This window comes from Muntiacus reevesi, chromosome X, assembly GCF_963930625.1.
Source record: "Muntiacus reevesi chromosome X, mMunRee1.1, whole genome shotgun sequence".
Classification (NCBI taxonomy): Eukaryota; Metazoa; Chordata; class Mammalia; order Artiodactyla; family Cervidae; genus Muntiacus; species Muntiacus reevesi.
Genome location: NC_089271.1, coordinates 76,158,719 through 76,171,276, shown reverse-complemented (window position 1 = coordinate 76,171,276; position 12,558 = coordinate 76,158,719). Strand labels below are relative to the sequence as shown.

The 12,558-nt window shown below is 36.0% G+C and overlaps 1 protein-coding gene across 1 annotated transcript in view; it reads left to right on the top strand.

Moving 5' to 3' along the window:
• Positions 1-829: 829 nt before the first annotated feature.
• Positions 830-12,558, top strand: part of CHM (CHM Rab escort protein) — a 231,345-nt gene continuing 219,616 nt past the window's right edge. The window contains exon 1 of the mRNA XM_065915823.1: positions 830-901. Coding sequence (XP_065771895.1) covers positions 853-901 — 49 coding nt within the window. The 5' untranslated portion in view covers positions 830-852. The remainder of the gene's footprint in view (positions 902-12,558) is intronic.

The following is a 12,558-nucleotide window of genomic DNA, read 5'->3' as shown; positions in this document are numbered from 1 at the left end:
AGGAGGCCGACCTTGAAAATACTACCAGAGCTATATTAGCTGCTTGGCAGAGGCAATCTAACCCTCATCAAATACAATCACTTGAATACAAAGGCCACTTTGCCTAGATCACCTCTGCAGTTCCTAATTGGGAAAATCTTGTATGAACTCCTTGTATACGCGTCTGAAACCAGATTCAGAATCAGTTAACGCCTATCAACCAATTACTGTGCTTTCCTCTTTTTTCCCTCTTGCAACCAATATTAATGTATATGCAAGGTGGTTGTTTGGACTAACTAGAACAAATACAGATGCTTTGAGGTTCCATTCCGGCGAAGCTACGGAGAGATTTTTTTGTGGATTTTTATTGGGGCGACAAAGACAAAAAAAGATAAGGAATAGAGTGTGAAGATATTGTGTGAAAACTTATGCTTCGGGGGCCAAAACGAAAGTATAGACACGCTAAGGGAAACAGTTTCCAGGCTGAAATGAAAATTTCTTTTGTTCACAGAGCAATTCCCTTTCAATTTCACTCCGCCCTCCTGTCTCCTGACAATTCTTGCTTCATCATTGTCAAGCAGTTTGCAGGTCTTCCCACCATTCATCCTAGCCATCAGAGTAAAAATCTACAACTCTTTTCTACCTCAAAACTTCAGGCTAAATGCGCTACTGTACTCAGCCTGGAAAAGGAATGGAGCTCTTAACGTTCAATTAAAAAGTTTCAAATATAATGCTGTAGCCTCCTGCCTGGACCCACCACTCGAGAACTACAATACCCAGAATGCACTGTTTCCCTTCCGCCTCCTACCGCGGCAGCGCCGAACTTGATCTTATTTGCACTAGGAACAGTCACATGACACATTTCCTGTCAAGATGGCGGATAATCTCCCTTCGGAGTTTGATGTGATCGTAATAGGGACGGGTATGTGTGGCTCTGGTACTACCTGGACAAAGTGTAGGAAGTCTGTCCCATTCCTACTTTCTCTGTCAGGGGTGAGGGTCGGCGAGAAATGTTGGGGTCGAGTGTGGGAGGGAGGACGGAAAGGAAGTGAGGTAGTCTGGAGTCAACGCGGGACTTGGCGCTCCAGGGAGGGGCTTGGACCCGCGGTGCTTAGCGCCATTTGAGTAGGGGTCGATCTGGTTGATGCCGATTGCTGAGGTTGGTTGCTGCGGGTGATTCCTGTGATTTCCTTAGAGGGAGGAAGGTTTGCAGTGTCAAGAGAACGGAGGGTGGGAATTTTATCAATGGAGACACCATGGCATGACATTATGATTTCCTCGTTGATTTCGAAGTGATATTCCCCATCATTTTGTCTCGCCATTTCATAGGAATTTTTCATATATTTATATAATCCTAGGGTTCAGTGCATCTCGGATACAGTTTGTTACTCAGTTGTTACCCATTTACGTTTAAATGTACTAAGGCGAGGAAGTGGATTCTTTTCTGTTGTGTTGAGAAGCCTGCTACTGCTACTGCTAAGTCGTTTCAGTCGTGTTCGACTCTGTGCGACCCCATAGACAGTAGCCCACCAGGCTCCTCCGCCCCTGGGATTCTCCAGGCAAGAACACTGGAGTGGGTTGCCATTTCCTTCTCCAATGCATGAAAGTGAAAAGTGAAAGTGAAGTGGCTCAGTCGTGTCCGAAGCCTAGGGGGTTGTAATTTGTTGAGGTAGCCATTATTCCTGCTTTATGGTGCTGCAAGAAATCATTTTGCTTTCTTCTACCCACAGCTAAATGAGCTGAAAACAAGGTCTGTGAGTCCAGTTCTAATGTGTGATCATATCTTTCTCTTGCTTGCCATCGTTGATTCTTCATGGTTTGGGTGGTGCCAGAACTCCCTCTGCAGTTTCTAGTTGACAAATTACACGTACAACACGTGGCAGAAAACATTTGGAAAAAGTTGTTATTTTGTTTTTCTTGACAATGTAAAGGGTGAATTTTAGATGGGATGAAATAATTTTTTGGGTGGGGTTTAGTCCTGTCTACAGAATGTGGTAGGCTGGAGAACCTCTGGTGAATGAGAGCCTGTCCATTGTGTTAATAAATTCAGCTCATTGTCTTCTCAAACGGTAGGAGCAGCCATGTTTCCAGGTCGGGAGTAAAAATAACTGCCTATTTTCGAGTGATTATTAATCCATGTGCTAAGCTCTTTACAAATGGTATATAATCCTCACAACTTTATTGGAGTAGGTATTCTCTACACTTTACAGAGGAGGAAAAAGTTCTTAAAAAGGTTGCAGTTTGCTCAAGATCACACTGCTGGTAAATTTCCAAAAGTCCATTGTATACTAAAAGGAGAATCAGTAGTTCTGACACTCAGAATTAAACCATATTAATAGAAATAACTGGGAAAACTTGGTTGTCATGGCCATTAACCAACTGTGTGAATTTCTAGGGTTAGGAACTTTATCTCTCAGAGCCTCAGTTTCCTTGGTTTTGAATATAGGCAGTTTGAACTAAATAACCTTTTCAGTGTTGTCTAAAAAAATTTCTCTTATTCTAGTTCTACATGGGTGATTGTTCTCAAAACAGCAAGGACATGTTTCTTCTCAACCTGAGAATTGCATGGCTACAAATAACCTTGATGTAGTTGCTATGAACAGATCTTGTGTGACAGCTGGAAAGAGTCAGTAGACTATTTATTCTCTCCAGTCTATCCTAAAACTTAGAACAATATCCATTTTAGAATAGTTGTTACAGCATACTTGGGTCCTGTGTTACTCCCTTTTTTTGTTGTACTTTGGAAATTAGGGCGTGTTAAAAGTTATTTTGTATCATTAAAATATTGTTTCTTGATTCAAATTTTAATTGATATGTGGCAGTTCTTATTATTAAGTGCTGTTAATTCTTAGATAAAACTTCCCTGGTGACTCAGATGATAAAGCGTCTGTCTACAATGTGGGAGACCCGGGTTCGATCCCTGGGTGGGGAAGATCTCCTGGAGAAGGAAATGGCAACCCACTCCAGTATTCTTGCCTGGAAAATCCCATGGACGGAGCAGCCTGGTGGGCTACAGTCTGTGGGGTCGCAAAGAGTTGGACATGACTGAGCGACTTTTTTTACTTATTTCAGTTTATAATATGGACTATATCTGTCTTCTTGGAGTCTGTTATGATAGAGGTAGGAAGAGTCTGTGGGTGATCCAGAAAATTGCATCAGGAAGCATCTGGTGTATTTGGAAAAAGATTCATTTTAGATTTATTTCCATGAGAGTAATGTTACTTCTCAAAGTATGGGAAGAACTTATTTGAGTTAGAGGTTTTCATATCACTTAGTGAACACTGTTTAACTTTTCAAGCACATTGTTTACATTTATGATTTGAAGCTTTGTATTTAGATAAAAGTCATTCTCAAATAAATGAATTCAATAATTATAATCACTATTGAATTGAATAGGTGATTTTTTAATGTGTTTGGAATATTTTTCTTCTGAAATAGTATGCTGAAAGTGGCGTTTAAGATGTGTTTGCCTTACTAAATGTACTAGCTTGAGTCAATCATAGAAAAATCAGTGTTTCAAAGATTCAGTTTTGATAACAAAAGCAGAATTAATCATGTATGTATCAGAAACATGAAGAAATGGGCTATGAGATGCAGTTTTTCTTTTAGCAGATTTAGTTTTAGTTAAAATGTCATAAAGAAACAGTTGCTTTATCAAGTAAAATAACCTGTGGATATTATTTTAAATCCTTTTGGCCTTGATTAACTTGTTTTTCTCTTCATTCTTCATAATATAACATTTTCATTAAGGTCATATTTTGAAGAGATTATGGGAAAATAAAGATTTGTATGTATTTTCTTAGTTAAGCCCATTTCCTCCTGGTTACAAAATACGGGAAATAATCTCTCAAACACCTGAAAACAGAATAAGATAAAGTACTTAAACCATGCAAAATATAGAAGAAACTGAAATAAGGAAGGAGGGCCAAATGGAGCCTCAAGGGAGAGGACAGAAATGGAATAGTGACTCCAGTATAAAATTAAAAAAATTTTTAAAGTGAAAAAAAATCATGACAATTATCTTAAAAAATGGATGTAGAGATAAGTGTCTAGAAAGTGGCCTTTAGTTTGGGTGCATGGTTGTCATTTTTAAGACATTTGCCATTTATAAAGGTATTTGAATAATAACTTTGTAGGTTACAGAGAAGTATCATTTGTCACAGGTTAAAAATTTTCCTAGTCACATAATAACATAACACCTCACTGGAGGTGACTTATCTGGCATCTTGTATAATCTGTAACCTGCAGCAGAGCCATCAACTCAACATAAGGGCAAGTGAGATGGAAGTTAGAAGCATCATGGGATATTATTGGCATCATTTTTACATAGGGGAATCCCTCATTCTCTCACTTAGAGCATATTCATTCTTATTTTAGAAAATTCTAGCATGCTCAGAGCATATTGTTAGTCACTCAGTCGTGTCCGTCTCTGTGACCCCTTGGACTGTAACCCACCAGGCTCCTCTGTCCATTGGATTTTTCAGGCAAGAATATTGGAGTGGGTTGGCATTTCTTCCTCTAGAGAAGACACAGGAAATGTTAACAACTTCTGCAAAAGCTGTGTTTGGAGGGTGTCATTAGACCTAAGTGACAGTTTATATCTTAATGTGAAAGGGGAGAGACGAACACCTAAAATGCAAACCTACATCAAGCAACACAGTGATCTGGGACCATTTGGCATAGTGACAGACTACATATTTTTTAGAATATTCAGCCCAGAATTACTGAGAACCTAGTCCCTGCTCTTGTGACGTTTACTGTGTTACCTATTCTGAGGAACTATTTGGAGTTCCTGACATTCACATGCTCAGAGCTGTTCTAAGCCAATGTGGGCTTTTTGTTGCATCCTTCTTGCTTTCTAAAGACCACAGAGAGATTCATTCAGCATCCGTTTCCTTTCTAAAGTACATCACACATATTATATTCTGGAGTTCTTTGCCTAAATAAACTGTGGAGTAGACTAGCTTAAACATTTTTCCTGCAGAGGATAAACACATGGATCCTTTTCATTTAAGAATTTTGTTGCTAAAGATTATGGGGAAAGAAATGAGATAAAAATAACAAATATGGGAGAAATTACAGGGATATTGCTCGTAAATCCTGACTTCCTTGCTATATCATGCTCAGCATAGTCCAGAATCAGTCACTGTAGCAGCCTGGCATAAAGGGACTCACTTAACCTTCCTTCTAGGTGACTTTGGCAAGTTGCATAACATCTTGGAACATCAATTTGTTCATCTGTAAAGTGAGAGACTTGAATTAGGTGACCTCTAAGATAGGCATCTCCCAACTCTAAAATTTACCATTGTATGTGCATAATTATGACACTGGGTCCTTGAGAAAAGACTAAATTTTATATAGTTCTCATTTGAAGTCAAGTCAGTGTTTTCAGAAATTTTTCTATCAAAGCAGCTTATAAAGAATCATTTTTTTGGAAATGATAAACTGCTTTCATCAGGAAAGATCATGTAGGTAGCACAGCTGAATTTCTTGATGTTCAGTTCAGTTCAGTCACTCAGTCGTGTCTGACTCTTGGCGACTCCATAGACTACAGCACACCAGGCTTCCCTATCTATCACCAACTCCTGGAGCTTGCTCAAACTCATGTCCATTGAGTCGGTGCTGCCATCCAACCATCTCATCTTCTGTTGTCCCCTTCTCCTCCCGCCTTCAATTTTTCCCAGCATCAAGGTCTTTTCTAATGAGTCAGTTCTTCTCATCAGGTGGCCAAACTATTGGAACTTCAGCTTCAGCATGTCCTTCCAATGAATATCCAGGATTGATTTCCTTTAGATTGGCAGGTTTGATCTCCTTGCAGTCCAAAGGACTCTCAAGAGTCTTCTCCAACACCACAGTTCAAAAGCATCAGTTCGTCGGTGCTCAGCCTTCTTTATGGTCCAACTCTCACATCCATACATGACTAGTGGAAAAAACATAACTTTGATTAGACGGACCTTTGTCGGCAAAGTAATGTCTCTGCTTTTTAATATGCTGTCTAGGTTTGTCATAGCTTTTCTCCCAGGGATCAAGGATCTTATAATTTAATGACTGCAGTCACAATCCACAGTGATTTTTGAGCCCAAGAAAATAAAGTCTGTCACTTTCCATTGTTTCCCCATCTGTTTGCCATGAAGTGATGGGACCAGATGCCATGATCTTAGTTTTTTGAATGTTGAGTTTTAAGCCACCTTTTTCACTCTCCTCTTTCACCTTTATCAGAGAGGCTCTTTAGTTCCTCTTCCCTTTTTGCCATAAGGGTGGTGTCATATGCATATTAGATGTAATTGATATTTCTCCTGGCAGTCTTGATTCCAGCTTGTGCTTCATCCACCCTGGCATTTCACATGATGTACTCTGCATATAAGTTAAATAAACAGGGTGACAATGTACAGCCTTGATGTACCTCTTTCCTAATTGTGAACCAGTCCATTGTTTCATGTCTGGTTCTAACTATTGCTTCTTGAAACATTGGGGGGCAGTAATGTTGTCGGGGGTTTAGTTGAAACTGATTTTTACTAAATACCTGCTTATGCCAGACTTCCTGCCAAGTGATGTCTCATATATATGTATTATTTAGTCCTTTCCTGGGATGCCTGTATGTGGTTCTAACATCAGAGGATGTCTATGCTTTTTTTGCCTGTATTTCCAAAAATCCACGAACCTGTGGTCTAGAGCAGTTTTTTTTTTTTTTTTTTAATTTGCAAGAAGCCACCTATTTGTGGGTCATGGAATCAATTCCAGCATTTAAAAAACAGGTAGACTAGAATGTGTATTAGAATATATTATATGTAATGAGGATGAGTATAGTTTTATGGAACATATTTCATGTGTGTATCACTGAAGCACACCCACATACATATATTCATATATATTTAAGGGGATTGGCTAAGGGCAAAAAGTTTTAAAATTTAGAGAATATTGATTAACTGAATAACATGGTAGGAATGAAAGTAGTATTTTAAAAGTTCTTTTGTTTTATAAATGCTATACCATCCATATGTTCTATTTACTTTGACATGTATGTATCTCATTTGAGAGCATCGTGTAGTGCAGCAGTCCCTGATCTTTTTGGCACCAGGGACTGATTTTGTGGAAAACATTTTTTCCATGGATGGGGGACAGGATGGTTTGGGGATGATACAAGTACATTACATTTATTGTGCACTTTATTTCCATTATTATTACATCAGCTCCACCTCAGATCATCAGGCGTTAGATCTCAGAGTTGGGATAACCTGGTTTAGTGATTGACAGTGTGACTCTGAAATTGGACAGACTGTGTTTGAATCAGTTGTGACTCTTGTGCCACCTTACACATGTTCTTTAATGTCTTAAGTTTCTTAGCTCTAAAAGAGAGTAAACCTCAGACAGCTGTGTTGAGGATTCAGTGGAATAATTATTTAAAATGCTTAGTAGGTGTTCAGAAAATGTAGTTGAAATTTATAGCCCATAATGTTGTATTGAGAGGCTTTTATCACCACTACTGTCAAGGAGTGAAGGTTTCCTAGGAAAGGCTCATGGTTTCCATGGAGAGCAGTGGAAAGATTCAGGTGTCTGAGTCATTGTCTTTCTCATTGACTGTTTGGTGGGAAAGACCTTTGTGTGTCTATTACCACTATTTCTATCAGACTTCTTAACTGATGATTTTCTTTCATTTTCTTTTCTCTGTTTTTTTCACCAGCTTGCACTATTTGTTATTTGTTTTGCCTGATGGTTTTGAACAGGTTTATCTTGTTTGAGGCATAGTATGAAACTCTTGTCAGTGTAAAATGCAGAAGGAACTAAAGCATACAGGTTTTGCTGTTTGAAAAATGCTTTGCAATTCTTCAGCCATTTATTGATGGAGAAGTATGTCTTTTTTGCTGTCAATATCTAGAAAAGTAAAGGGAATTATATAACTGTGGAGAAGATTCTTTGGGAGAGGCTTACTCTTCCCTGTAAATCATAAGTTTGAACCGGTCCCTCAGAGAGAGCTGCATCTGTAACCAGAGTTCTCTCTGCAGCATCGTTTTCATCTCCCATGCCTCATGTCATTTTCTCATTTTCTCCGGTGTTCTCATGATGTTTTGGGTAACTCAGGCTACAGCAATTAAAATCAAATACGGCTGCTCACCATCACATTCTCATGTTTAACATGAAATTCCAATGCACAGAAACAATTATAATTCCATATAATTGACCTGTTACGCTGTTAAGTTTCAGTGCAATCTTCTAACTGAAAAGTTAGGCTTTGTAACTATGTAAATGGTTTAAAATGGTCTATGTAAATGGTTTAAAACCTAGAACAGCTTAAAAATCACTAACACTTCTCAGTTTATATTCATATGTATATTACAAACTATATATATGTATATGTACACATATATTATGCATAAATGCTAGAGAGATTGGAAACATTTGGGGAATATTTAGTTGTGACAAACAAAATAGGGATACTTTTGAAAGATTGATTTATTGTCATTTTTGCTTTTCTGATAATCTTATTAAAAGGCAGTGTAAAAGATGAGAATTTATCAGAGATAGTGACTTCTCCAAGTATGATTATGAGAACTATTGTGTTATTCATAATGAGACTATTTAAAAACTAGTTTGAAATAGACAGGTGAAGAGACCAGGGGCAACTTTGCCCGTGTGGTGCTTCACATGATTGTTTGATCTTATATTGGATTTTTACCAAGAGTTTAAATAAATAATGTCATACCATTTGACTGATTTCATTTATATCACATTTATAAAAGTACCAGTATCTGCTTTTTCTCCTGAGTAGTGTTCATACATATCTTTTTTGTCCAGCCCAGTGTTCATGTTGTGTTACAGTGGCTTTTGGTTAATGGCAATTTTAGTCATTTTGTATTGCTTTGAACTATTTTGGGTCATGTATCTGTGATCTGAATTTGGATATTTGTTAAACTGCTTTTCGATATATGCATTTAAAATAATTGTGATGGAAAAGCTTGCACAAAATAACATGTAGGGATATAACATTTTACATACAGATACCAGGCACATTAGGAAGATGCTGAGTTGTATTCTAATCCTTAGTTTTCTATGTTTGGCATGCGCTATCTAAGCTAAATAGATGACAGAAAATTAAATTTAGTATATACAACACACTGTTAAACAAATGTATGAAATTATTTCTAGCATTTGTTATATGTGAGTACTATATTAAGCCCGTAAAGTACATTATCTCATCTGATTCTCACAGTAACTTTGTCTGTTGCTAGATGCTTATTGTTATCTCCATTTTACAAATGTGGAACCTAAGACTTAGTGAAGTTTGACTGAGGTCAGACTGTTAAGACTGAAGTTGCTCTGACTACGTGTTGTTAGATTGAACTGGTTGTATCTTTCCATGTGAAAAAATATCTTATATTGTCAAGGTTAGATTATTGTGTTTTACTTTAGTGGTTGGCAATTGCTTCATTTTGGGGTGTTACTATTGTTGGCATTAAAGTCCTGATGCCAGAGAAGCCTTGTGATGTTAACTCATTATTGACAGCATCATGACGTCTGTTGCCATCTTGCAAACCTTTTGATGAAGGTGAACCAAATGACCTGGTTTTGTTTATCCCTTAAAACTGAAAAAACAGAATCAGCCACTGAAGTAATGGCAAGAAATGGGGTCAGAGAATACAGTCATATTTCCACTTGAAAATCTGTTTCCCTAGGAATTATTCACTGATTACAAGATACATAATTTTCCACAGAAATAAAATCATTGTTAGAAATGCCCTATAGGTTATTTGTGTGTGTGCAAGGGTTTGCTATTTTGTCATTAAAAAAATTTTTTTTTGTTTTATGCACTTGTAAATTAAGTTTTCAAGATCAAGTATGGGACTCATTGTTCTGTTCATGAAGCTTTTTTTTTTGGTTGATTGGTTCTTTTGGTTCCTATAATTGTCAACAGTTGTCAGCACTTATAATGGACTCATCCTGTTAATAATTGACAGAGTGGATGTGATAATATCTTTTCCCTCCAAGGGCCCTGTCATTAACAAATAATAATAATAACTAACACTTTTATGTCTATATTTCCAGACCTTTTCTCACTTTGTGTGTATAGATACATGTATGCTATTCTGTTTTTCAGTTCACAGCGTTATGAATATCATTTCATAATAACCAAATCTTCATCCTCAGTGTCTTAAAAAAATAACTTATTATTTGGAGATAATTTTAGATTCATATGCAGTTGTAAGAAATAGTATAGAAAGATCGTGTATATATTTCATCCAGCATTCCCAAGTGGTAAGTAGCATCTTGCATAAATACATGTAATACAACCAGGTAATTGACCTTATGCAGTGACCTTATTCAGATGTCACCAGTCTTACATATACTTGTGTGTGTATTCAATTCTGTGTAATTTTATCACATGTGTAGATTGTCAAATCCAGATACAAAACAGTTCATCGTAGTCTCTCATGATATCTTTTTATAGCCACAAACACTTCCATCCTTCCTACGTCTCTAAATCCTGGAGTTGGTGATGGACAGGGAATCAATCTGTTCTTCATTTCTATGACTATGTCACTTCCAAAAGCTTATTAAATGTCATTTTTAGTAGCTGATTAGTAAATACACTAGTATTTCTATAGATGTCCTGTCATTTATTTAAATTATCAACTTTTTTTGGACATTTAAAATTTTCAGTTTTTCACTTTCATAAAGTGATACTATGATGAACATGCTGTACCTAAACCTTTTGTATGTATTTAGTTACTTCCTTAGGATAAATACCTAGAACTGTAAATGTTAAATTGAATTTTCGAGGGTGGTTATATAAAGATTTTGATTTGTATTGATGAATTACCTTAAGGAAAGTTTGCTAATCTAATATCACTAGCAGAGTATGAGAATGCTTACTTTCCCATAGTCTTTCAGTATTTTCTATGAATGTCAACATCATAGCCAGAAAATATTTCCTTGTCTGAATTTACATTTTCAGATTATAAGTGAGATTATTTAATAGGTATGTTGGTCAATTATGTTTCTTTTATTCATTGCTTTTACCCATGTTCCTATTGTGTGATTTTTTTCTTTTCAATATGTAATAATTCTTTATATATTAAAAGCTTTAATTCTTTGTTAGGTATTTTATAAATTTGCCTTCTATTTTCATGGCAGTTTTTCATGTGTGAAACTTGATAAATTTTATGTATCTATCAATTTTTTTTTCTTTTATGGTTCCTGCCTTTGGAGATATGCATAGAAAGCCTTCCCCTCAAAGATTAAGTAAATATTGACTCTGTTTCTTTTTAATATTTTATATCTTACATTTAAATTTTAATACACCTGAGATTTACTTTATTCTAGAATATGAGGGCTTTTCCTCCTAAATCACTAACTTGTTATTCTAACACCATTGATGTATTTTTACTCCACTAATTGAAATATTGCCTTTATTTTTTCATTATAGGAACAATTTTTGACATTTCTGCCAGTAATCTGAGTGTCTCTTTGAGTGTAGTTGGAACTGTTAAGTGGGAATAGATGAATCATCTGATCTGTAGAGAAGTGATAACTTTTCCTCTTTGAAATTTCAGGAAACAAAAGGAAATGTTAGAATATATGAAAAATTACAGCATCTACTCTGAAAAATAGCAAACTAAAAGAAAAAGGAAAACAGAGTAGGAATATTTGTAATTCATAACAAAGGACTAATTACATACAAATAATACCTTCAAATTTGTATGAAAAACATCAAGATGTCTACAGGTGAGATGGGCAGAAAATATAAATAGACAAGAGGAGTTACAGATAGTTGACAAACTGTGGAGAAAATATTTTTCCTGATCAGTAGTCAAGTGCAAAATAACCTAATAGTTAAAAACATTAAAAACACACAAATTAAAAACACAAAAAATTTTTACAAATTTAATGTTTTAAAAACATTAACATCAACTAATTGCTGATAAAGCTGTATTCAGTTGAAATGCTGATGATATTATAAATTGGGACAATGCTTTGGCAAAGTAATACAATGATTTGTCCTAAGAATTGTACATATGTTTATTCTATTAGACTCAGTAATTCCAGATCTGAGAATTTATTGTGAGAAAATCACTTAATAGAGGTAAAAAGCTACAAGGGTGACAGCATCTATTTTAAAGCTGCTTTTCATAGTAAAATTTGTAAATAATATAATGTTCTATATTGGAGAGCCCCAATGTCTCAAAGGAGTCTGGTGTGTGGATGGAGTAGGCAGTTTTATAATATTGCTCAGGATACTTTTTATTACAAGATATCATACATACAAATGAAATATGTGTGTGTGTGTGTGTGTGTGTGTGTGTGTGATATCTATATATCTATCTATCTATAATTTCTTTCTTTCAATGAACAATAGCAAAGTGAGTGACATGTATGTTTGACCCAGCTGAAGAAAAAGAGCATTACCAGAACCTTGGGAGCTCCCTGTATGTATATGTATCACTGTCCATCTTCCCTTCCTTTCCCATGCCATAACCATTATGACAAAGTGCTTTAATTGTTCTCTTGTTTTTTGTGAAGTGTTTTATATTACATGTGTATATCCCCAAACCACATGTTGTTAGTTTTTTCTGTTTTTGACAC